Raw genomic sequence first — 23,363 nt, 5'->3', positions numbered from 1 at the left:
TGCTCCAGTGGAAGGGGTCCGTGGAGCTGGATTGGACCTGGAGGAGCTTTCAGGTCCCTTCAACCCAAACCATTCCATGGTTCCATGAAGCTCCTGCCCCGGAGCAGTAAATGGCAGTGGGGTTTTGCTTTGATGTGTGGGACATTTGCAGCAGGGGGTTAAGTTCGGGCACTGTCTGGTTTGTGCATGGCAGCACATTCCCTGGAGCCGGCAGAACTGGCTCCGCACCTTCCTCCTGAGTCACAGCGGCGCCGGGCGCTGAGAGCAGGGCGACAAATCCTTCCTGCACTCAGCTTCGGGCACCATAAAGCCACAGGCGGGGACCCCCCCGCACTCCCATGGCCGCCAGCCCAGGCAGCCGTGGGCTATTGCAGGATGGAGATGGACCACCTCCTGTCACCGCCTCCTCTGCCTTTATTCCAGCCGGGATGGGGATGGAAGCACATCACGGTTATGGGGGAACAACGTTATCCACTGGTGGCACCCGGAGGCACCGGTTCCGGGCTCAGAGGGAGGTGAGGGTCTCGCTGGGGTCTGCAGGGGGGCTTGTTGCTGGTGGAGGGTCCTGGCTCTCATCCTGCTCTGGCATCCCGGGACAGTCTTGCTCCTGGCAGGGACACAGAGGTGATGCTGAGCCGGGCAGGATGAAGCCCTTGTGCTTGGATTAAACTGGATCCAAGAAGGACCCAGTCTGGATGGGGGGTGGTGGGGGTGGTGTGTCAGTTCAGCATCTGCCCCCCTGGTGCCACTGCACCCACCTCGGTTGTGGAGCCAGAGGAGGAGCCAGGGTCTCCAGTGCAGCCACTCGCTGCCGCGTCGAGGCCCGGATCCAGCCCCATCTGCCAGCAGAGGAAGGTCACTGGATTTGCCCCATGGATCCCCACCGGCCACCCCCAGCAGGGTCTGGGTCTCTGAACAAGCCGGGGATCCCCCCAGCATCACTGCCCCCACCACCGCCTCTCCCGTCCCATCACCAGAGCTCCCTCACCTGGGTCCTGGCCACCTTTGGCTCGATGTCCATCACCTCCACGCTCTCCTCGGAGTCACTGCCGAGCCGGCACGGCTCCTGCTCACCCCCCAGCCATGGGCAAGCAGCGGGACCCGGCTCATGGCAGGGAGCGTGCACTGGGGACAGCGGCTCCATGGGGCAAGCCCGACCCTGCACAGTGGTGGCCATGCCATGGGGGCCCGGCTGATGGGGGTCCTCCCCTGCCTGGGCTTTGCTTGTGCCTTGCCCCGGCGCTGGCGGCTCGGTGCCGGCAGCCTGAGCGACGGCCTCGGACAGGATCAGCGACGCCAGGGAGGTGGCGATGCCCTCGGCCCCCCCCGGCTCCGGGCCCTGGTGTTCGGTGGCCCCCGGCTCCGCGGCTGCCCCCGATGTCCCCAGCTCTTGGGACGGAGCCTCAGGGCTGGGACCAGGCTCCGGGCTCTCCTCGCTGGAGGTTGATGCTGTCTCCGAGAGGGACCCCCCGCTGGCGGGTGACGCCGGGGGTGGGCTGGGGACAGCGGTGCCCGGCTCCCCATTGGAGATGGCATCGGTGGCCCCGCGGCCCGCGCCGGGGGACGTCGCCGTCGCCTCCGCTTCCACCGCGGGCCCCCAGTCCGGTGCCTTCCCTGGGCAGGGGAACATGGCCGGGGGGCTCACCGGGGACGAGATGACCAGGGAGCGGCGGCTGCTGGTGGGGGGGGAGCACAGGGGGTTAAACCCACCTCGAGCACCATCTACCTTGGGGTCCCCATGGGCGATGCTGCCCCATTCGGCACCACCGGAGAATGGCTCCAGTTAACCAACCCCGCACCACCAAAGCGCCCTCAACCCCATGCTGGGTGGTGTTCACCCACCCCAGTGCCATAGGGCTGGGGGCTGTGTCACCCATCTGCTTTCTGGGGGGGGGGGTGATTAAGCCACTTGAAGCCCTCTCTTCAAGCCCATCTACCTGGGGACGCCTTTGATGATGAAGACCTTGCTGGAGTGCTGCTTGTCCAGTTTGCTCATCACCTCGTAGAGGTCGTGGTTGAGCTGGGAGGGGAGGGAAGAAACACATGAGAGGACCCCCCCCGGTGCCACCCATCACCAGCAGCACCAACATCCTCGAGCTGCATTCATTTACTGAGCTAAATGAAGAGCAATGAGGACTCGAGGTGCAGCCAGAGCACCAAGGGGTGGCTGTGAGACTGCTGGGGGGGGGTGTGTGTGTGTGAAGGGGCCTTGCCCCCCACCTTGCTCATCTCCTTGTAGAAGACATCGCGGAGGTTGGAGATGTTCTGGAAGATGGTCACATAGCAGGCGATGCGGCTGGGGGGGAAACACGGCGGGAGATGGGGGGGCTCTGGGATGCTGAGCGCGCAGTGGGGAGCCCCCATCCTCCTGTCCCGGGGTGGCCTCGCTGCATCGGCGGTGCTGCCACCTCCCGGCTGTCGCAGGGCCCTCCGCTGCCGGTCCGTTTGGGGACAAACCCCACCTTTTTCCCTCCATGGGGGACAAATGAGGTCGTCGCTCCCCCCCCCCCCCCCCCCCGTGTCCTGGGGCTCGGCGACCGTTTTGGGGGCCGTTGTGCTCAGATGATGCTTTCCGAGGGGACCCACGGGGTCGGAGGCCGCTGCACACAGGGAGCTGCGATGCCATCGGCTCCAGGGCAGAATCACCCCCCGCGGTCCTAGCGTGCCCCCCAGCCCCGCCGTGCCCCTGCGGCACCCCCGGTACCTGCCATAGAGAACGGGCAGCTCCTCCCGGAGGTCCCGGTTGAGGTCCTCAAACACTGCCTGGGCTTTATTGAACTCTTCCTCAGCCTGTGGGGAGGGACGGGGGGGCTGTGGCCGTGCGGGGACAGCAGGGGCAGGGGGGGCTGTGCCCAGAGTGGGGGGGTCCTGGGGGTGGTGGGGGGCAGGACCTTGGCGATTTTCGCCTCGTCCTTTTTCTTGGCGCTCTGCAGAGCCTCCAGGTGGTGCCGGGCGCTGTCGTAATCCACCAGCTTTCGGCCCCGCTTGGCGATGCGCTCCTGGGCAGGGGGCAAAGCTGAGCCAGGATCGGGCCCCTGCCCCCCTCCCCTCAACAAGCACCAAGCCCTCTGGGGGTACCTTGAAGTCCCCGAACTGAGCCAGGTAGTTCTCCATCAAGCGCAGGGCTTGGTCGGCCAGCTTCGCCTCGTAGTCATCCCACAGGAGGTTGTTGCTCTGTGGACAGAGAAGGGACAGGGCTACAACACCCGGACACCCCCCCCCGGCCGTACGTGCTGGGCTGCATCCCCAGGGACCCCCCTGGCTCAGCTCCTGTCCCCCCCCATGCTTGAAGGGGACCCTGGGGACGGCAGGGGCTCACATCTGCGATGGCTTTCAGCTCCTCGTGGCCGTCCCAGTCGGAGCTGTAGATCTCCTGCAGTGTGTCCGCCACTCGCCGGGAGCTCTCGTGCATCACTGCAGGGATGGGACGGCGTTAAAGGGACTCAATGGAGCCTTTATTGCCTTGTATTCGTTACACGCAGCCGGGGCTCAACCCCCTCCGTGCTGCCCATGGGGCACATCCATGGCAGCAAAGCCCCTTACCCTTCACAGCACCAAGGAAAGCCTTGAGGTCCTTGTACAGTTTATTGCCTTCGTTCTGCAAAGCAACGCAGCCGGGCCTGGGTCAGGCAGGGATGGGTGACCCCGGGGGGCCATGGGGTGCCCCTGTCCCCCCCCGTTCCCCGCTGTAACCTGCTGCAGCTGGAAGTTGTAGGCGCTTTGCTCGAATTGCTCGTCCTTGGTTTCCACCGTTTTGCCCAGTTTCTGCAAAACCTGGGATGGAGAAGGAGGAAGTGCAGGGAAACGTCAGATTTCCGAACCGGAACAGGGGAGATTGGGATGAGCTCTGGGGCAGAAGCTCTTCCCTGGGAGGGTGCTGAGGCGCTGGCACAGGGTGCCCAGAGGAGCTGTGGCTGCCCCATCCCTGGCAGTGTTCAAGGCCATGTTGGACCCAGGGCCTTGGAGCCAGTGGATGAGCCTTAAGGTCCTTTCCATCCCAACCCATTCCCTGGTTTCCTGATCCTATGAAGAGGCATCAATCCTGAGCCCAGCACTGCCCACTGGGCCCTAGCTGCTGCAGGAACCAGGCCCAGTCTCTCTCAGGGGCTGCTGGGGATGCAGCAGAGCTGATGCTGAGCTGGGCTTTGGGTGGGGGATGCAGAGTTTGGGCACATCCCTCAGTGCTTTTACTCTTTGGAGGAAAAAGGTGACTTTTTGGGTGCTCACCCATCACCCTACCCTATAAACCCCATCGGTGCAGCCCTGTGTACCCCAGCACGTCCATGGATGTGAGCACGGGCGCAGGCAAAGGCCTGGGTGCTGCCTCTCTGTGCTGAGGATGACCACGGTCTGTGGCCAAAGGCTGCTTCCTGGCGTGGCCAGGAAGACGTTGATGTCCCGGGAAGCAGCCAGAGCCTGGCCCCGGCTGATAGAGCCGTGGGGAAGCCGAATTTAGCCCCGAGGCCCAGCCAGGAAACCCGGGACCCTGTGGGTTTGGTGGGGCTGGGGCCTCGCCTGCCCCCGGTGCAGGAGCTGCTGCCTTTGGGGAGGGAATGGGAAGGAGCTGCCCCGAACAGCCCCAAACCAGCCGAGAGTTGCCCCGGTTCTGCCCGCTTCCGGAGCCCTTCCCCCTCGCTTCCTGCCCGGCCGGCACGGGCTCTGCTGGCATCCCCAGCACCATCCCCACCCTGCATCCGGATGGGGACCGTCCCCTCTGGCCAGCCCCAGGGACCCCCCTCCCGCAGCACACGTTCCCCCATAGCCTCCGGAAGGCGTTTTGGGTGGAAAAACCCCACTTTTAGAGAAGCCAGCGGCTGCCAAAGCAGCTCGGGGGGACTTTGGGGAGCTGCCATCAAGCCGAAAGCCTTGGAGCTTCGATGCCATTGACCCAGGGGCACCCAAATGAACACCCTACGAGCACCCATGGGTGCTGAGCGGTGCCCATTGCGCCCCCCCCCTACTCCGTGCCAATTAGAAGCCAGAGGATAAAGCAAAGAAGGGGATTTGGGGCTGGGCACCGGGGGCAGCACCGGACCCACCTTCTCCTGTGCGCGGCTGAAGCGCTTCTGGACCTGCCTGGCGAAGAGCCCGGCGCCGCTGCCCCTGCCCTCTGCCATGGCCGCGGCTCAGCTCCTGCCCGTGCCCGCCCGCTGCGCTTCGACGCTTTGGGTGGAGGAAGTTGGAGGCAAAGCATCCGCCGAGCCCCCCCGGAAAGGCTGCGCTGCCCCACGGGGGTGATGGGGAACCCGCACCCGCCCGCGGCACCTCCACCCCCGCCTGCCTCAGGGGGAACTTGGGGGTTTGGGGCAGTTTTGGCGCTGTCCCTGTGCCCGCCGGGGTCGTGGCCCTGTTGACCCTCCAGGGTGCGGCCATGGGGCAAGGTGGTCACAGGCCTCGAGCCCCACAGCTCTCGTTGCAAGGGAGGTGGGGTTGGAAAGGAGATGGGGCTGATGGCAGGGAAAGGTCCCAGCCGGATCCCCCAGCAAGTTTCCCGATGACCCCAAGCTGTGTGGTTCGGTTGGTACCCTGGAGGGAAGGAATGCCACCCAGAGGGACCTCGACACGCTTGTGAGGTGGGCTGATGCCAACCTCGTGGAGTTTAACTGTGCCAAGGGCAAGGTCCTGCACCTGGGTGGGAGCAATCCCAGGCACAGCTACAGGGTGGGCAGAGAAGAGATTCAGAGCAGCCCAAGGAGAAGGACTTGGGGGTGGTGGGTGATGAGAAAATGAACATGAGGCGGCTTCAGTGTGAGCTTGAGCCCAGAAAGCAACCGTATCCTGGGCTGCATCAAAAGGAGCGTGACCAGCAGGGTGAAGGAGGTGATCCTGCCCCTTTACTCTGCTCTTGTGAGACCTCACCTGGAGCATTGTGTGCAGTTCTGGTGTCCTCAACATAAAAAGGACATGGAACTGTTGGAACAAGTCCAGAGGAGGCCATGAGGATGATCAGGGGCTGGAGCAGCTCCTGTGTGAAGACAGGCTGAGGAAGTTGGGGCTGTTCAGCCTGGAGAAGAGAAGCTGCGTGGAGACCTCATAGCAGCCTTCCAGTATCTGAAGGGGGCCTACAGGGATGCTGGGAAGGGACTCTTCATTAGGGACTGCAGTGACCGGACAAGGGGTAACGGGTTCAAACTGAAACAGGGGAAGTTTAGATTGGATCTAAGGAGGAAATTCTTTGCTGTGAGGGTGCTGAGGCACTGGAATGGGTTGCCCAGGGAGGTTGTGAATGCTCCATCCCTGGCAGTGTTCAAGACCAGGTTGGACGAGGCCTTGGGTGACCTGGTTTAGTGTGAGGTGTCCCTGCCCACAGTAAGGGGGTTGGAACTGGATGATCTTAAGGTCCTTTCCAAGCCTAACTATTCTATGATTCTCTATTCTTCTGTATCCCATTGCTGCCCATGAGGAGGATTTGCAGCATTTTCCATTACCCCAAGAACTTTCTGACTGCTCTGAGAGCCCAGGCCCAGTTGCTTCTCCCAGTGGCTCTTCCCAAACGTGTGAGGAAGAGGAGGGATGCAGCCGGAGCCATTGCTCAGGGTTGGAAGAGAAAGGCTTGCCCGTGGTGGGACAGAGCATCCATCAAAGACAGGAACAGATTTTACTGACACCAGACAATGCACTCAAACCCCTCCAAGGAACATGAATGGGAAGAGGATGTCCATCCCCGGAGCAGGACGGGGCCCTTCTGCCACCGCTCAGTTCTGGCCGGTCACCTGCAAGAGGGAGAAAGGCAACGGCTGAGCCCGGCAGGGATGGAGCGAGGACGGTGCCGGGTCCCAGCGCCCGAGCGGCCGCCTTACGCTGGAGATCCAGGAGATGTAGGCAGAGACGCGGGTGAACACGGTGGGTTTGCGCTGCACGTTGCATCCCAGGCTGGACACAAAGCTGGTGACGCCATGGACCTGGTACTGCCCATTCACCGCGCAGTGGAGGGGGCCTCCGGAATCCCCCTGCGGGCGAGGAGCAGCGTGGAACGGGGGGCACGGGGCTGCAGGGGGATGCCAGGGTGGGAGGAAGCGAGGCCGCGGGGTGTACCTGGCAGCCGGAGCGCACGCCGTCACCGCCGGCGCACACCATGGTGGTCTTGACGACGGAGCCCCAGTAGAATAAGCCGGAGCAGACCTGGTAGCTCACCACGGGCAGGGACGCCTGCAGCAGGACGCTGGAGAGCTGCCCGTTGGCTGCACACAACCAAGCACCGGTCAAGGCCGCGCTGGTAAATGCAGCGACCCCCTCCTTGCCAAAGCAGAGCCCGCAGCCACCGCGGAGACCCTTCCCCACCGAACCTTGGTGTGACCCCAACCAACCGCGGGCAACGCCACAGCCAACCCAAGCCCTGCGTGATGCCTCCTGGGCCTCGGAAGGCTGAACAGCATCCTTCAACTTCCCATGCTTCCCATGTTTTGGGGGTGATTGAGGGCGAGCCAAGGGCACTCACTGCGGGTGAGCCCCCAGCCCGTGATGTAGCAGGGGTAGTTGTTGGCCAGGATGGAGCCCTCCTGGGGCAGCACCGCCAGCTGCACGTAGTCATTCAGGTGGGCAGAGCTGGACAGGCGGATCAGGGCGATGTCGTAGCTGGCGAGAGGAGGGGGACGATGTTGTAAGGACCAGCCCCGTTCCCAGCAATGTTCCCCCCAAGCCCCCTTCCCCGGGTTGCTACCCCCTGGCAGCGTCGCCGTTCCAGGAGGGATGGATGACGATCTCGCTCACGCTGAAGATCTGCTCGTTGCCATCGTCCACGTTGAGGTTGTGAGCACCGGCCACCACGCGCAGGGTCAGGTCGCTGCCGGGAAGGTGGAAAAACACAGGATCAGGCCCTGAACTATGGTTCCCTCAAGAGTGGGTTGATAGAGAAAGGCTCGGTGCAGGAAGACGCTCCCAGAGGTGCTCCATGTAACCCCTTCATGGAGAACCATCACAGACCTCAAAGGACCATCATGGAGAACCACAACAGACCTCAAAGAACCATCATGGAGAACTGCAACAGACCTCAAAGGACCATCATGGAGGACCATCATGGAGAACCACAACAGACCTCAAAGGACCATCATGGAGGACCACCACAGAGCTCAAAGGACCATCATGGAGAACCACCACAGACCTCAAAGGACCATCATGGGGGACCATCACAGAGCTCAAAGGACCATCATGGAGAACCACAACAGACCTCAAAGGACCATCATGGAGAACCATCATGGAGAACCACAACAGACCTCAAAGGACCATCATGGAGAGCCACCACAGACCTCAAAGGACCATCATGGAGGACCATCACAGACCTCAAAGGACCATCATGGAGGACCATCATGGAGAACCACCACAGACCTCAAAGGACCATCATGGAGAACCACCACAGACCTCAAAGGACCATCGCTCTCTGGGTTGCAACAGCCAGAACTCCCCCTTGGAAAGGTGTTTGGTGGGAAATGGCTTTTCCACGGGGCTGCTCACCTATCCACGCAGTGGGCCGCCGTCACCACCCAGTTCCTACGGATGAGGGACCCTCCGCAGGTGTGATGCCAGCCACCCTTGGCGTAATACTGGAGGGAGATCTGGGCAGGGGGAAGGCGAGACGTGAGTGGGTCTCACTGCGGGGTCCCGGTCGGGATGAGATCCCTATGGGATTTCCCAGGAAGGACCCACCTGGGAGGGCCAGGAGTGCGAGCGCGCCTCGGTGCCACCGACCACCCGCTGCATCCCATTGAGAGCCGGCTCGGAGCAGCGCCCTGTGGGACAGGAGGCGGTGGGGATGGGGAGAGGGGGGCTGCGGGCAGAGCGGTGTCACCGCAGGCCGGTGGCTGCCCGCAGAGCACGTACCGCAGAGGGCGAGGGCAGCGAGGAGCAGGAGCTGCAGCATCATCCTGGACCACGGTGGTGCGGCTGGGGCTGGGGCTGCGCCGCAGCGGCTTTAAAAGGGGATGGGGAGGGAGGGGTGGGAAGAAAAGCAGATGCCACGGCCCTATCGAGCAGCCTTGGTCCCTGCTCCAAAACACACCTGGCCCCAAGGGTCAGTGCCAAAACCACATCAGCCTTGGACAGGCAGCCCCAACCCCTGGGGGGACGATGCCCCCTCTTGCATCTTCCTCTTCCGCACCTCTCAGGGAATGGTGGTGTGAGTTATTTCCAGTCTTAAGCCCTGCCTGCACTGGGGGATGCTTCCAAGAGGTTTATCCAACACGTGAAGGGTGCCTGCATCATCACGGGGACAGGGAAACCAAGGCAAACACAAGGCAAGAGCTTCACCTCCTCCAAAAAAACCCACCCGGGACAACCAGCACTGGAGCTGATACAGCCTCCGTGGGCTGTTATAGAATCAGGGAATGGTTTGGGTTGGAAAGCACCTTAAGATCATCCAGTTCCAACCCCCTGCCATGGGCAGGGACACCTCACACTAAACCAGGTCACCCAAGGCTTCATCCAACCTGGCCTTGAACACCGCCAGGGATGGAGCATTCACAGCCTCCCTGGGCAGCCCATTCCAGTGCTTCACCACCCTAACAGGAAAGGATTTCTTCCTTAGATCCAATCTAAATCGGGTTTTTTGGGGGGTTAAACGAAGCACCAGCAGGGTTTGCAACAACAACGTGGTTTCTGGCCAGAACAGTCTGAGTTTTCCACCCTTCAGAAAGAAATTGAGGCTGAACCTACAGCATGGAGGGGTTTGCTCCCCTGATGGAGCAATGGCTGGGACACGGTGTTTGTGATAGGGGTGGGGATGGAGTCACCCTGATAAAGGAGATAAAAAGGAGCCAAAGAAAAGCACCTGCTGCAGTTCTGCTCTTATCTGCAAGGAAAACACGAGATTCCATGCGGAAAAAGGTCTCCAAATAATCATTATTTGGTTTATGGGCACAGAGGGACAGCAGCAAAGGCTCCGCCCCAGCTGAAGGACGCCCCAACCCAGCTTGGAACCACTCCAAATGGGACAGATCATTGCAAAAATAGCTTTTAAACCCATTTTTGGGCTGCAAAAGGGACTTTCCAGGGTGAGAAAAGGGAGAGAAACCGATTGAGAGGAGCTCAGAGGACGCCAGAGACGGGATGTCCATAAAATAAATCATCTCTTTATTCCGTGTCTTATATCCAAAGATTGTTCTTCCATCCCCACGCCACTTCCAGGAGGGAGTTTTCCCCCTACTCTAAATGGCAAAGAGGTGGCAGCTACAGCAGTTGGGCTTGAGGAGGACCAAGGGAGGGAGCGACGCTGTGCCGGGCACCGGTGAGGCCTCTCCGGGTGGATGCCGCGGTGCAGCGGAGCCGTGCATTGGAGCCACCCTCCAGCTCAGCACGAGCTGAATGGCACCCGGGGGTCACCATCAGAACAAAAAGAGCAATAAAAGGGCTCTCGTTCCCCCTCCGCATCAAGGCTGGTCCCTTGGGCCCAATTCCAGCATCCTGGCAGCGCCACGGCGCCCGGGGCTGGATCCTGGAGGGCGGAATTCCCGTGTCCACATGGGGCACCCATGATCCAGCTTCCCAGCGGCTGGGCTGCCCGGCTCATCGCCATCCTCCTCCTCACTGGCAGGGGGGGGTTGAAGGCCTGATGTGAATTCCAGAGTCTCTGGCTGGAGCCAGGGAGGGGGAAGATGAGCAGCGGGTACCCAAGAGCATCCTTGGGCTGCGTTCAGGCTCTGTGGGGTACGGCCGGCCGAGCTTGGCTCACCAGGCTCCCCCGCTCCAAAGGCACAGGACCGAGCTCAAGGCAACCACGAAATGCAGCATATTTAAGGCTTCTGCTTCTTAAATTAAAAAGGAGGGAGTTTGGTTTGGGTTCTGCTCTCCTGAGCGTGGCTGGGGGCAGCTCGGGGGGGGGGGGGAGCTCGGGCTGCTCTAAGTGAAGGACCAGAGCTGGTGGGGGTCTGCCAGGTTGCAGGGAGCCATCCCCGGGTGCTTCCCTCGCGCCGTCAGGCACATCCCAGAGGCCGGGTTCTTTATCAGCCGGTCCTGATGGAGAACAGAGCTCAGCGATGCCGGAGGGCTGAGGAGCGTCACAGGGGGGTGACGGCACCGTCCCCTCCGGGGGTCCCTAGGGTGGAGACGCTTCCCCTCACCTGCGCCAGGTCCCACTCCTCGCTGGCTGACACCCGCCCTGGTCTCCCTCGGTACTGGCACTCCCGCAGCTCAGCCGAGCCCGCTGCGGCGCGCAGGCAGAGCTCCTTCCCGATGTTGTGCCGCAGCTCCCGCTGGCTCGTGTACTCAAAGTACTGGGGGGGGGACACGGGAAACAGGACCGGAGGCGGGCGTCAGAGTGACCCCCATGGGGACAACCAGCGTGGTGGGAGGAGAGGGAAAGGCTGGGGCTGATGGGAGCCCACCTGGTTGCCCCCCAGCCCGTGGCAGGGGTACATGATGAGTGGCTTCCCGCCGTGGTTGTTCTCACCGACATCCAGGCAGCTCTTGGTGCCCTCGTTTTTGATCTGCAGGGGGGCAAGCAGAGGGGCAAGGGGGTGAGATGGTGCTGCAAGGTAGGGACCCAGCTGGGCTTTGGGCTTTGCAGGGCACTGATCGCTGTGCAAACACAGTCCTGGCACCGGGCGCTGCGTCCGGGTCCCTTGGCCGTTCCAGGACGTGAGGCCAACGCCTCTGTCCCACCAAGCCAAAGGGGAGACGGCCCGGGGTGGGGTTTCAGGAAGCAAAGGTGAATGAGGAGCTGGTCGGGAGCCAGCGCCCGGCCCTCACCCTGCCCCTGCCGCATCGTTCACATCACGGAGAGGGGCAGGACCCGGCCCCCAGCACCCAGCTTGGAGCCAAGGGCTGGGTTTTGGCTGCTCCGTCCTCAGGGATGGAGCCGGGGCTCTGCTTTGCCCGGCCCCAGCTCTGCTCCTCGGGTCACCCTGCCCACGTCAGCGCGGCGCTAGGGAAGCTCTCGGCTCTTTCGCCTGATTTAACCCAATGTTTAAACCCAGCGCCACGGATCCCCCCCCCTGGAACTCGCCCCAAACCAGCTCTGCCAGATTCCAGCTCCTTCCTTGTCAGCCAGAGCCCAAACCGGCCCCACCAGCCGGGGATGGACGCGGCGACGGACACGGCTGCACCAAAGCCTCCCAGGGCGCTGCTTGAAACCCCCCAAACCCAACCTTGGGGGGGCTCCAGTGCCGACGCTGTTTCTAGGCAAGGATGGAGCCCAGCAGGATGCTCCGGCACCTACCGCTCCATAGAAGGCTGGGGTGAGGTCAGGGACGAACATCTCGGGGTAGATGGTCTGGAGGTACCAGGTGAAGTTCCGGCAGTGGAGCCGCTCCCTCAGCCTGCGCCGCTCTGCAATGTCACCATACGTCTTCTATCGACAAAGCCACGTGAGAGAATTAAACCAACCTCCAGAGCCAGCAAGGAAGCAGCAAAGCCCCCCCTGGAGCTGGGGCCCAGAGCCCTGCCGCTGTCACACTGGGGCTGACACTGGTGGCCAGCGCAGGGCAGGCGCCCTCCGGCTCCAGCTCGGGGATGTTTTGGCATCGCAGTGCAAGGGTTTGATGCTTAAAAGTAACATTAAAAACTTTTAAAACCCCGTTTTTCTACTAAACCCCACGATGATCGAATAGAACACCTCCAAAAATAGGGGTTTGGCTGAGCCCACCTCCTCCCCTGCTCAGGCCTGAGCTCCCAGCAGGGTCAAACCCCTCCTGGAAGCCCGCTGGGGTGCCCAGTACCTCTCTGGCCATCTGGGCAGCTTGCTGGTTCCTCCTGTAGAAGATCTCCTTGTAGTCGTCCATCCAGACCTCGGCCAGGCGGACCTGGTTCCTGGAGATCACCTGGGTGCCCTTGGGGAAGGTGTGGGGGCTCTTGGAGCGGAAGACGTGACCCACGACGGAGCAAGGGATGATCTCAATCTGACCCCCGCACTGCCAGACCTATGGGGAGGCGCGGCCTGAGACTGGGGCAGTCCCCATAGCCCCCAACGAGGAGCATCCCTGAAGATGCCCTTTGGAGACGGCACCAAGCCCGCCTTACCCTGAAGGACATCTCCACATTCTCGCCCCCCCAGATCTCCATCTGATCGTCATAGGAGCCGATGTGCTCAAAGTAGGACCTGGAGATGGCAAAGAGGCCACCAGCAAAGGTCGGGGACCTATGGGGAAGGGAGAAAGAACAGCAGAATAGGGGTAAAATAAAGCCAGAGAAGCAGGAGCCCGAGTTCTGGGGCGGCCGTGGCCCTCATGAGCAGCATCCCCCCATCTCCCTGCCCCACACGTGCTGGCTTTGGCAGTGGGGCTGGGCCCAGCTCGCAGGAGGGTGGCAGCATCACAAGGAGGGGGGGGGCTCGCTGCCAGCTCGGCCTCCAGGCAATGGGGATATTGTTACCCAGAGCCTATTGAAGGGCAGAAGGGGGGAGCTGGGAGCGCGGCGCCCGCCCGTTCTGCTGCTGCTCTAATCTTTTCCATCTGATCCTTAGGGGAGGCTGGAACAGGAACTGGCTTTCATTCGGGAAGAGAAGAATACAGCAGGATGCCCAGCGGAGATGAGGCACCGCCGGGAGCCAAACCTCCGCCTCCTGGCACAAGGGACCTTTATTGGGATGGGAGCGTCCCCCAGGTGCCCTCTGCACAAAGCCAGCCCTGCTGCCAGCCAGCGGACGGGGTGTGGATGGGGCCAGGCAGCATCCGTGGCAGCATCCAATGGAGCGGGGCACCGGGGGGGGGGGGGCAGAGGGGAAAACAACGCTCGGTGCCTCTACGTGTGAAATAAAGGGATGAAAACTGGGGGGTTTGGTGCAATGGGGTCTGCAGGAGGCACGTTCCTGCTGCTGGGCCAGCGCAGGGGCCCACGTAGCCGGTACCCAGGGGCAAGGAGAGAGAAGGCGGCGATTAAACCCTTAATGAGAGACTTTGCAGGGGTGGATGGAGGCAAACCTCAAAGGGGGGTTTGCAAAGGGCCTTTGTGGCTCCATGTCCTCTGAACCCCAGGGGAGGCTTCTCCTGTGCCAGCCCCACAGCTCTGACCGTGCCCGAGCATCCTCTCCTGGACGCAAACCACCTGAGATCCCTCAAGCCAAGCGGCCTGTGGTGGAAGCTGCACTGGGAAAGGGCAGCATCACCCACCCGGAGGCATCGAGGACAGCAGGGAAAACATCGATTCGTTAGGAAAAGGAGCAAAATCCAACAGGAGGAAGGGGCAGTTTCCTGGCACGGGGCCCCCAGCTCTTTGTCAGCCCTGCCTGCCCTCCCTAAGCACCCTGCAGCAGCCACGCATGCTCAGGTGGCTCATTCCAGCCTTTGGGTCTGGACACGGCATTCCCAGCGCTCATCAACTGCTATGATCAATCCCCCCTTACTTGATGGGGAAGGTCTCATCCTTCCTCCGCTGCCTCTCCCGGGGTGGGACGACCTCCCAGCCGAACGTCAGGCTCCAGTCGAAGTTGCCCCTGCTGTGCTGCTTCCCGTTCTGGACAGGCTTGGAGAACTCGAAGGTGTTGAGGTCGATGGTGGCGATGTCGGGGCTCACAACGGCCGTCGGCTCTTGGGCGATGCGGGATAAGAGGGGCTCGAGCCAGCCATGGAAACACTCGCCTGGTGTGGGGCACAGGGAAGGGGTTGGCCACGGGGCGGTCACCGCTTCACCCCTGCCATCGCCTCCTGCCGTGGGTACTCACAGTGGGCATCCAGGAAGGTGAGGACCTCGCCGCTGGCCACGCTGGCGCCCAGCAGCCGCGCTGTGATCAGCCCCTTGCGCTGCTGCTGCCGCACGACCCGCACGATCTGGAGCTGCTCCACGTAGCGATCCAGCTCGTCCTGCAGGTACTCTGCGGGCAAAGCGGGAGATGCCAGCCCCTGCACCCTGCTGCCTCCACCCCATCCCTGCACACGGGCTCAGGGCCCGGCCCCTCAGAGCCTCCTTTCCCCCGCATCCACGAGGGGGTTTGGGTACAGAAAGCGAGCATTGCAAAGGAGCCACTGCTAATCCCCCTTTAGAGAGGGATTAGGGGAACAATGGGGTGAGGAGGTCTCCGGCTCTGCACTGAAGTGTTACTGAGGGAAACCGGGATTCCTCTGGCAGTGCTCAAGGCCAGGTTGGACACAGGGGCTTGGAGCACCCTGCTCCAGTGGAAGGGGTCCCTGCCTGTGGCAGGGGTTGGAGCTGGAGGTGCTTTAAGGTCCCTTCCAACCCAAACCAGGCTGGGGTTCCAGGATTCTCTCCTTTGGCAGATGCAGCCAAGCCAAAAGCAGGGAGGTGCCAAGAGAGAGCCAGGACCTCCAGAGACGCACCCCGGGAGGGGACCCCATCAATGCAGGATGGATCCCCACCAGGCCTGTGGAGGAGAAAACCCCACAGCGCCCAAGGGCTCTGCTCCTTGGGAGCCCGTGCAGGCAGAAAGGGAACGTTGGGAGAGGGAGCAAAGTCCTCTCCTCCCAGCGCCCTGACGCTGAGCCCCGGATTAAACTGCTGTGGGTGTAGGTCAGGATGGGCGCAGCCCGCGGGCACGCTGACGAGGGATGTGCGGGATGTGGGAGGAGCACCCGGGTGTTCTCCAGGGCTGGGCTGGGCTGACAGCAGGGCCTGAGAAGGGAAAATCCCCAAGGGTGCTCCTGGGCGGATACAAAGCGATGTGGAAGAACTGCTGGGTGCACCCGCAGCTCCTCCTCCGCGTGGCTCAGCACCGCTGTGCCCAGGGAAGATGCTCGGCATCCGCCTGCATCCCTCCAGCCCCTGCATCCCACCCACCGTCCGTGCTGGCATCGTCCACCAGGATGATCTCCTTGAGCAGGAGGGCAGGGGAGGTGTGCAGGACGCTGTACACCGTCCGCAGCAGCGTCGACCAGGCTTCGTTGTGGAAGACGATGACCACGCTGGTGGTGGGCAGGGGCGGGCACCGCTTGAACTTCTGGTCGATGCACCTCGGAGACAGAAAGCAGCGGCCTAAGCACGACCGGGGCAGCATCATGGAACCAGACACCCCCCCCCCCCCCCCCCCAAGACCCCGGCCCCGGCGGCTCCCAGCTCATCGCTGCTTTGATTTCCATTGATTTCCTCCTCTCCAGCCGCCGGCGCTGCAGTGAATGACATTCCTGGCCCCGGTGTCCCCCCATTGTGCCTGCTACACCTGCTAAGCACGGATAATCGCCTGCCAGCGCAGGGGGGCACCAGCTTCACACCCGCGCTGGGTTTCTAGCTCCTATTCAAGCCTTTCTATCCACCCCCTGCCTTCCCAGCCCACCCCCCTTGAGCAGACAAGGCCTGGGGGAGGCTTTAATCTGGCAGCCCATGGCTGGAGGGCAGGCGAGGAAATCCCTCGGGTTTGTGCTGCTTCCTTTGCCCCCTGCGCCCCGGGGCGGGGGGGGCCGGGGCTGTTCCACTCGGATAAGAAAAGAAAAAGTCCGATTACTGGAGCCGGCTGAAATAAAAGGGAAAGGAGGGAGAAGGAGGGGGGAAAGATGCTGGAGTCCCCCGGCCACAAGCGGGTCCGTGGAGACACAAAGAGCCACCCCTGGCTTTTGCCCGATGCTGTTAAAAACTAACGCCAAGGGGACAAAAATGGGGGGGGGAAACTCATAAATGGAGGTGGTTTTCCAGCTCTCCCTGTGTCTGATCCCCCGGTGCCACTGTCCCGATCCACTTCCATTTCCCGTTACGTGTCTCCACGGATGGAGCCTGCAGCCCCACCAGGCTCTTACTCGGGAGGGCGGCTGTCGGGTCCCAGCGCTCGCTGGAGGGAGATGCGGTCGCTGGCGAAGGCGTTGAAGCAATGCTTCTCGTAGCCCCGCTCCTTCTCCTTCGTCTCCTCCGGTGTCCATTGCTCCTTCTTGAAGGCTTTGCCGTCGGCTCCGGGGCTGGCAGGGTCCTGGGGGGGTCTCTCCATCAGGGGCCGGAGCTCTGCCGCTGTGTAGACCCCGGGCAGGCAGGAGCGAGCGCTGGGGGCCGGCTCCTCCTGCCGAACCGGAGCTCTGATCTGCAGCTTGGGCATCGAGTCCCGGATGTTGTTGACAGCCCCCAGCATCAGGTCCAGGACTTGGTCCTTCCCCTGGACGATGTTCTTCAACCAAGGCTCCTCACGCGGGTCCTTGCTCCCCACGTCCTTCTGCAGGATGAAGAGGAAGATGACGAAGATGGTGCCGGCCAAAGCCACCTTCAAGGGGCTGTAGCGTCTCCGGAAAAGCCTCATTTTCCCTTTTTCCCTGTGCTTTCCAGGGGGTCCTCCCCGCCGTGGTGGGTGTCTCAGGGCTGTTGGCTCTCAGGGTGCTTCATGGTGCTCTGCTCCGGTCCTCTGGCCTGGAGAGAAGGAGAAACACCTGCGGGTTAACTCACAGACTGGATGCGCTTTGGGGACACCCCCTTGATATCAGTGCATTGTTAATTAGATACCAAAATAAAGATCAATCTCTGCAAAGGGGGCAAACAAGACCTGCAAACCCCACACCCCCCAGGGCCCTTCCAGCCCATAAATCCACCACCAGGAAACAGCGATGTCTAACAACGCTGCCAGGTGAGCTGGATCCGGCCACCACAAGCATGGGACATCCCCAGCAGTTCCTCCTGGTACCGAGGCAGCCACTGCAGCATCCTCCCCGCTATCAAACAGTAAAATAGAGCCACACAATAAGCTGAAATCCTTTTCCCCGCTGGAAAAAAAAGCTTTCCCCCCGTGGTTTTCCCGTTGCTGGGAAGGAAAACCATGTGCAAGACCCCGCACCGAGAGCTCAGCACCGGCTACAAAGCACCACCGGGGCCCGGCCGAGCTTTCCCAGCGCCAGCAAACCTCCCGCGGCTGTTCTTTGTGAGCCGCTGCCGCCGGAGCATGGACAAGCTCCATGGGAGCCATTCACCAGCATCTCCTCCTCCTCCTCCTCGATGTCCCCCCCCTTCCTCCTCCTTTATTTCTCTTTTTGTGCCCCTTTTCTTTGTGTCCCCTTGGCAATGGCGCGGCCCCGGAGCGGAGCAGGGCACCTGCAGCAACTTCAAGGGTGAGGAAGCTTCGGCTGGGGAAGGAGGAGGGACGAGGCGGTCCCCGGGGTCACTGCTTTCAGCCCCGCGGCGATCAAAGCCGGCGGCTGGACCACGCTTCACTGCCAAGGGCGCCCGTTCCCGAGCCGCGGTGGGACCGGGCGGCACCAGCCCCACGGGCAAGGGAGGGAAAGAGCAGAACGAAGAGAACACCCCCCCACCCCCAAATCCATCTCATTTCTACCCATACGTGAGCAAAGATGCTCCTGATGAGCTCCCTCAGAGCTACCGCATTGAGCCCTGATGCTTTCATCGCACAGGGAGAGCCACCGCATGGCGAGAAGTTTTGGGGAGGAACACCCCGTTTCCATCACCTCCCTCCTGCCACATCGCTGGGAGCACGTTAACGAAGTTCCCTGTGCAATGCTGATAAAGGCCGGCGCGGCAGGAACAGGGACAGTGCACGGCAGTTCCCGAGGGCTCCAACCCCAAACCGCCTCCCCAAAAAGGAGAAGAACCCCCCCAAAACTCCCTACCAAGTAGCGCTGAGGTGGATTTTGGAGCGAGCTGCAGTAAGAGCGAACTGCGAGCACTCTGCTGCCAGAACGGCGGGGGCTGCAGCGCTCCGTCCCATCCCGAAAATCCCTTGCTGGGATGGGGCTCGCCCTGCGCTCAAGGAAACCAGCACCGAAACTGCCCGGTGGAGCCCGCTGGGCTCGGAAGAGGGGGAAATTGGGCTCGGAAGAGGGGGAAATTGGGTTCAGTGGCATCTTGGTGGCAGCCGGACCATCTCCGGGGCACGGGAGGGAGCAATCGTGGGGCGATGGGGGGAGCAAGGAGCGCTCCGCGGGCGGAGGAGGAAAAAAAAGGAGGAATAACGAAAATAAACGCAAAGCAACACCGAGGACGTGGCCGGGAGCCTTTGACCACGGCGGCGACGGCGTCAGCGGCGGGGGTGGCCAAAAGCCAACAGCGGCACACGGGGCACGGTCCCGCAACGGCTCGACCCCGCCAAGAGCCGGTGATGGGAAGGGAAGGGGGGGGGTTCCCCGTCCAGGCGCTGGCCTCACCCCGCTGGGCTGAGCCCTCGGGGCACCGAGGCCCCGGTGACGGGCTGGGGGCAGCTCTGCTCCTCCGGGCGGGGGACGTGAAAGGGGGTCGGATCCTGCCTACCGCGAGCCGCACAGCTCCGGGCCCCTCTTCCCTGTGCGGGTCCATCCCGCACCCCAGACCCTTCCCCCGCTGTAGCAATGGGGGGCGCTCCGCACCGGACCCCTCCGGCCCCTCTTTGCCTCGGGGGGGGGGGTTGGGATGACCCCGTGCAGGGACCCGTTCCCTGGGGGTGCCGCTCTACAAGGGGACCCCCCAACGCCTCCCCTTCCCTCGCTTCCTTTCCCCAGGCGGGGGGGGGCTCCTCACCGGGACCACCCGAACCTCGTTCCCCCGAGCCGGGGGCTCCATCCCGGCCCCTCCCGCAGCGCGCCCGGGCACACCTGGTGCGGGGGTCGGGACCGGGTCCGGGATCGGGATCGGGATCGGGATCGGGAACGGGATCGGGACCGGAGCGACCGGACCCCCCCCCCCCCCCCCGCTCACCGGCTCTCGGCACGCGCGGCCGCAGGTGCGGTCCCGGAGGGGCGGGGCCGCTGCCACCGCCCCGGGGTACAGGTGCACGGGGCGGCGCTGCGCGGTCCTAGCGCCGCCCGCCGGGGGGGAAACCGCGCGCGGTCCTAGCGCCGCCCGCCGGGAGGGAAACCGCGCGCGGTCCTAGCGCCGCCCGCCGGGGGGGAAACCGCGCGCGGTCCTAGCGCCGCCCGCCGGGGGGGGAACCGCGCGCGGTCCTAGCGCCTATAGAGGCCGTAGGAGCAGCAAGGGCCTGGCGCTGTCGGTTTTGGTTTTCTTCTTTAGGCGTTGCACGGGTGCTGCGGAGCCCCCTGAGCTTCCCGGCGTGGGGGCAGCGGTTCCCTGCGGCTGCAGGTTACTTACTGCCAGCTTTACTGGGATGCGATAATCACCGGTAATGTATTTTGTGAGCAGGCTGGTTGCTATCAATGAGGTGTTAACGCGGGGGCTTGTCAATCGTTCCCATTCCTCTGTGATCCCTTCTCAGCCTGGCTCTCCCCTGCCGATGTCATCAGCCTCATTCTCTCCCCGGGTGCCCCAAGCTTGTGCTTGGGGATGGAGCCTGCATGCAGCAGGGTGGCAGCCCCAAACAGCGAGCTCCCCACTCTGAGCACCCCGTTTCCCATGTCCTTACACGCCGTGGTTAACACTGGATGGTGGTATCTTCATGAACCTTCAGCCTGAGCGTCAGACACTGCCCCAAGACTTCCCAGGAAAGCCAGGTGAGAGCTCGATGGTGGAAAAGAGCCACTCAAGCCCCTTTAGGGACAAGGTGACAATGAGCCCATTGGCAGAGCATGAGTAGCCCCCAAACCTCCTGTGCGCCCCAGGAGAGGCTGAGGTTGAGGCACACAGGAGGGTGGAGAAGCAGGAAGGTGATGGGGAAAGCATCAGTGGCTTTCCCAGGATGCCAGAGGGCCGAGCGCTGGGCAGGCTTTCATCACCCACCTGAGGATTCTGCTTTGGCTGCTGTGCTCCATGGAGGATTTAGCAGATTTGAGCAGAGGCAGGGTGAGCATTAACTTGGATTATTGGGATATTAGCTTGAATATGAGCTGTCTTACAGCAGGTAAGTCAGGCAGGGCTCCGGGGCACCGCAGACACACAGCAGGCTCCCCGTTAAAGAGAAAAGGGGGGGGGGGGGGGAAACTGAGGCACAGAAAAGGCACCTACCTTTACCCAGCCAGCGGGGAGAGGAGCCAGCAGTCACCCACCACCAGGCCACCCTGGGCCTTGAAATCATCTCCTGTGCTTTTCAGAGCTAAGTTTAAAGCCCGGGTTTGCGCAGCAGCTGCCTGGAACCGACTCTGCCGCTTTGCTTCCTGCCTCGGGGCCGTGCGGGGCTTTTGCTCTTAGCACCGAAACCGAAGGGGAAATTCCCTGCCCCAAAGGGTGCTGGTGCTGAGCTTTGGCGTCTGCAGCCGCGACTCGCAGGGGCTGATGTGGGGCCGCAGCCGCCCGGCCGGGGAAAGGAGGGGTCCCCACCGCAGTAAGTGCGATTCTGTGGAGAAAAGAGCGTTTTTCGCTTCCTGGGGTCCGCAGTGGGGTGAGGGAGGGGGGACACGGGTGTTTCGGTGCATTAAAGCAGCCCCGTTCCCCGGCCCCAAGGGAGAACGTGGCTGAAGCCCCTCCGGGTCCCGGTGAGTCCCAAGCACCCAATTCCCCTCTATTTCGGTGTTTTCAAGCTGCAGGAGGTTAAAGTCTCCAAAGTAACCTGGGGGCAGTGAAGAAGCCCTTAAGGACTGAACCCCCCAGCAGGGATCGTACAAAATCAGTACCGGTTTGCTTAGGCTCACATCACACGCTCAGTGATTCATTGGCATAGTTACATGGCAAAATCCATCCTCTCGGTCTCTGATGTGTCAGCTATGGGGTGAGCTGCTTCGGGGGGTGCAAAACCCTTAGCCTTGGGTTTTAAGACCCAAACGGCCAAACCCATGATGCAGTTTTATCCCCAGGGCTCGTTTGCGGTGGGAGAAGCGCTGGGAGCAAACCTCACCCTTCCGCCTGCACGTTCCCTTGTGCCGGGTGCGCTTCCTTGGGGCCGGTCGGGATTCCTGCCCTTCTGAATCCACATCGCCCCAAGCACCACAGGAGGCTCCATCAGGCCCCTGATTACAGAGCCGGAGCTCCCATTTGTAGCGCTGAGAGCAGCGGAGCCGGGCAGGCTGACAGGAAGCGAAGCTGCTTTGCGTGCTGATGCTCACAGAGGTGGCACGGGTCTCCCGTCCAAAGGGACTTTGCAGGCTGGCAGGAATGGATGCAGTACGGCAAAACCCGCAAGGCCAATCCCAACAGAGCTGTTAAAGTAAGGAGGAAGGTGTGGACCACCACGCAGAGGGGTTTGCCTTTGGAGTAACAATATTGGGTCCGTGCATCCCATGGGGAACTGAGCTGGAGTTGGATTCAAGGGGAGTTGTTGAGAGTAGAAGGGGCTGAGCATCCCGAGAAAGGGGAATTGTGCTCTCAGTGCTGGACACTGCTCCCTGTATGGGTTTGTTGGACTCCTGTCATGGCACTGTATAAGGATGAGATCCCTTGGTGCAGCTCGGTGTGAAATGCAGCTTTTTCCAGGTAGATTTGTCAATAAATGGGACTTTCTGGCTCAGCTCCTCAGTTACCCCCTTGCTCGGGAAGAATCACTTCCCTTTTCAGTTTCTTACTGTGTAAACCGGGAGGGAACTGGGAGGGCTTTGCAGTGCCCCACACAGGAGCGTGTGGGATCTCCTGGGATCCTGCAGCAGGACCGAGCCTGGTCCTCCCCATGCCATCCCATCCCATCCCATCCCATCCCATCCCATCCCATCCCATCCCATCCCATCCCATCCCATCCCATCCCATCCCATCCCATCCCATCCCACCCATCCCACCACGGTGGCTCCAGCTTGGACAGCACACATTGCTCACTCCCTCCCGCTCTCCTCCCTGCCAGGCGTGGTGGAGATGGATGATGTATTCCTGCAGCTCCAGGAGGAGGTCTCCAGGCTGCAGGAGCTGTGCACAGAGCAGGGCGAGCTCCTCCAGAAGCTGGCTGCCACGAGGGGACCTGTCCCTGGTAAGCGGAGGGGCTGGGGAGGGTGCACTGGAACTGCAGGTCCAAAGGTGCTGAGGGAAACCTGTCTTGGAGCTGGAGAGGAGTTTGCTGCAGAATGAGGGGTAACGTGGGGCGGGTTGAAGGCAGAACCGTGCTGTGGGTGTGCAACTGCTTCCTCGCACCTCTTGCCCCGGTGGAGAAGGGGAAGAAGCAGAGGAGCGGATGGCACCCATTGCCTAGAGCAGTGTGGGCGAGCAGGGTGGATGCAGGAAGATGGAACCTTCCTGGCCTGGAAACCACCAGGGAAATGTCCCTCGCCCTCCCTCGCCCCTCTCCCGTGCCCAGCCGTGGTCCATGCGCTTTCCAAAGGCAGTTTTGGGACCATCCAGGCTTTGGGGCAGCGAAGCCTCAGCCTCTCCTAAGGGAGCTCATTGTTCTCCAGCTCCCAGCCCTCTCTGAGTGCCCCTGGGTGCCTCTTTCTTCACTGGTCCAGCCTTGCATTGAAGCGAGCGATGGGGACAGGCGAGCTTTGCCAGCAGGGATGCGGTGCCCACTTGCGTCACCAGCCCAAGAGGAAATAGGAAGGGGAAACAAAGCATTGAAGCCTCAGGAATGACCGCTCTGATTTGCTTTCTTTCCGAGCCATCCCCGTGCTGCTGCCGATGCAGCGCACAGAGGACACGGTCATGAAGGAAGGGGAAAGGCCAGCACACAGTCCCCAGAGGGAAGATGCTCCCAGGGAAAGCGCTCAACATGCTGAGTCCAAGGCCCCCGTGGAGATCCGAGGGCCCGGGAAGGTGAATTGAGAGGCTGATGGGGGGGTTTGGCTGTG

At 62.2% G+C, this 23,363-nt stretch overlaps 3 protein-coding genes across 5 annotated transcripts in view; all 3 read right to left on the bottom strand.

The window, feature by feature from the left end:
* Positions 1-391: 391 nt before the first annotated feature.
* On the bottom strand, positions 392-22,043 carry BIN2 (bridging integrator 2). Of its 2 annotated transcripts, XM_057430975.1 has the most exons (13): positions 22,040-22,043; positions 5,040-5,120; positions 3,694-3,774; positions 3,544-3,598; positions 3,320-3,414; positions 3,079-3,174; positions 2,892-2,999; positions 2,705-2,790; positions 2,221-2,296; positions 1,938-2,020; positions 989-1,676; positions 759-839; positions 392-607 (listed from the first exon to the last, which is right to left on the bottom strand). In XM_057430975.1, the coding sequence occupies exons 2-13, from the start codon at positions 5,115-5,117 to the stop codon at positions 506-508; spliced, it is 1,629 nt and encodes a 542-aa protein (XP_057286958.1). In that variant the 5' UTR covers positions 5,118-5,120; positions 22,040-22,043; the 3' UTR covers positions 392-505. The 2 variants fall into 2 exon arrangements, with proteins under 2 accessions (XP_057286958.1, XP_057286957.1); XM_057430974.1 differs by lacking the exon at positions 22,040-22,043 and having other exon boundaries at positions 5,040-5,201.
* CELA1 (chymotrypsin like elastase 1) overlaps positions 6,621-23,363 on the bottom strand; it is a 21,598-nt gene continuing 4,855 nt past the window's right edge. Inside the window, exons 2-9 of the mRNA XM_057430976.1 lie at positions 8,818-8,868; positions 8,644-8,726; positions 8,452-8,552; positions 7,661-7,783; positions 7,439-7,575; positions 7,036-7,181; positions 6,801-6,950; positions 6,621-6,713 (exon numbers count right to left, since the gene is read on the bottom strand). Of these exons, the coding sequence (XP_057286959.1) occupies positions 6,696-6,713; positions 6,801-6,950; positions 7,036-7,181; positions 7,439-7,575; positions 7,661-7,783; positions 8,452-8,552; positions 8,644-8,726; positions 8,818-8,860 (801 nt within the window). The 5' untranslated portion in view covers positions 8,861-8,868 and the 3' untranslated portion in view covers positions 6,621-6,695. The remainder of the gene's footprint in view (positions 6,714-6,800; positions 6,951-7,035; positions 7,182-7,438; positions 7,576-7,660; positions 7,784-8,451; positions 8,553-8,643; positions 8,727-8,817; positions 8,869-23,363) is intronic.
* On the bottom strand, positions 10,575-20,785 carry GALNT6 (polypeptide N-acetylgalactosaminyltransferase 6). 2 transcript variants are annotated; one of them, XM_057430972.1, is made up of 11 exons: positions 20,671-20,785; positions 16,608-17,202; positions 15,658-15,830; positions 14,588-14,737; positions 14,270-14,504; positions 12,949-13,066; positions 12,648-12,848; positions 12,149-12,280; positions 11,316-11,417; positions 11,052-11,204; positions 10,575-10,944 (listed from the first exon to the last, which is right to left on the bottom strand). In XM_057430972.1, the coding sequence occupies exons 2-11, from the start codon at positions 17,093-17,095 to the stop codon at positions 10,831-10,833; spliced, it is 1,866 nt and encodes a 621-aa protein (XP_057286955.1). In that variant the 5' UTR covers positions 17,096-17,202; positions 20,671-20,785; the 3' UTR covers positions 10,575-10,830. The 2 variants fall into 2 exon arrangements, with proteins under 2 accessions (XP_057286955.1, XP_057286956.1); XM_057430973.1 differs by lacking the exon at positions 20,671-20,785 and adding an exon at positions 19,471-19,581.

Source organism: Pezoporus wallicus, unplaced genomic scaffold (assembly GCF_028554395.1).
Source record: "Pezoporus wallicus isolate ANWC-B61680 ecotype Strahan unplaced genomic scaffold, APGP_CSIRO_Pwel_v1 contig_9469, whole genome shotgun sequence".
NCBI lineage: Eukaryota > Metazoa > Chordata > Aves > Psittaciformes > Psittacidae > Pezoporus > Pezoporus wallicus.
Note: the sequence above shows the minus strand (reverse complement) of the source record. Positions and strands in the feature narration are given on the sequence as shown.

Coding starts and splice junctions, on each gene's coding strand:
- BIN2 (XM_057430975.1), bottom strand. CDS start 5,117: ATGGCAGAGGGCAGGGGCAGCGGCGCCGGGCTCTTCGCCAGGCAGGTC. Junction 2,791..2,891: donor ACGAGGCGAAAATCGCCAAG/GTCCTGCCCCCC, acceptor CCCTCCCCACAG/GCTGAGGAAGAGTTCAATAA. Junction 840..988: donor CAAAGGTGGCCAGGACCCAG/GTGAGGGAGCTC, acceptor CTCTGCTGGCAG/ATGGGGCTGGATCCGGGCCT.
- GALNT6 (XM_057430972.1), bottom strand. CDS start 17,095: ATGAGGCTTTTCCGGAGACGCTACAGCCCCTTGAAGGTGGCTTTGGCC. Junction 14,505..14,587: donor CACCTTCCTGGATGCCCACT/GTGAGTACCCAC, acceptor GCCCCACACCAG/GCGAGTGTTTCCATGGCTGG. Junction 10,945..11,051: donor AGGAGTGGGACCTGGCGCAG/GTGAGGGGAAGC, acceptor GTTCTCCATCAG/GACCGGCTGATAAAGAACCC.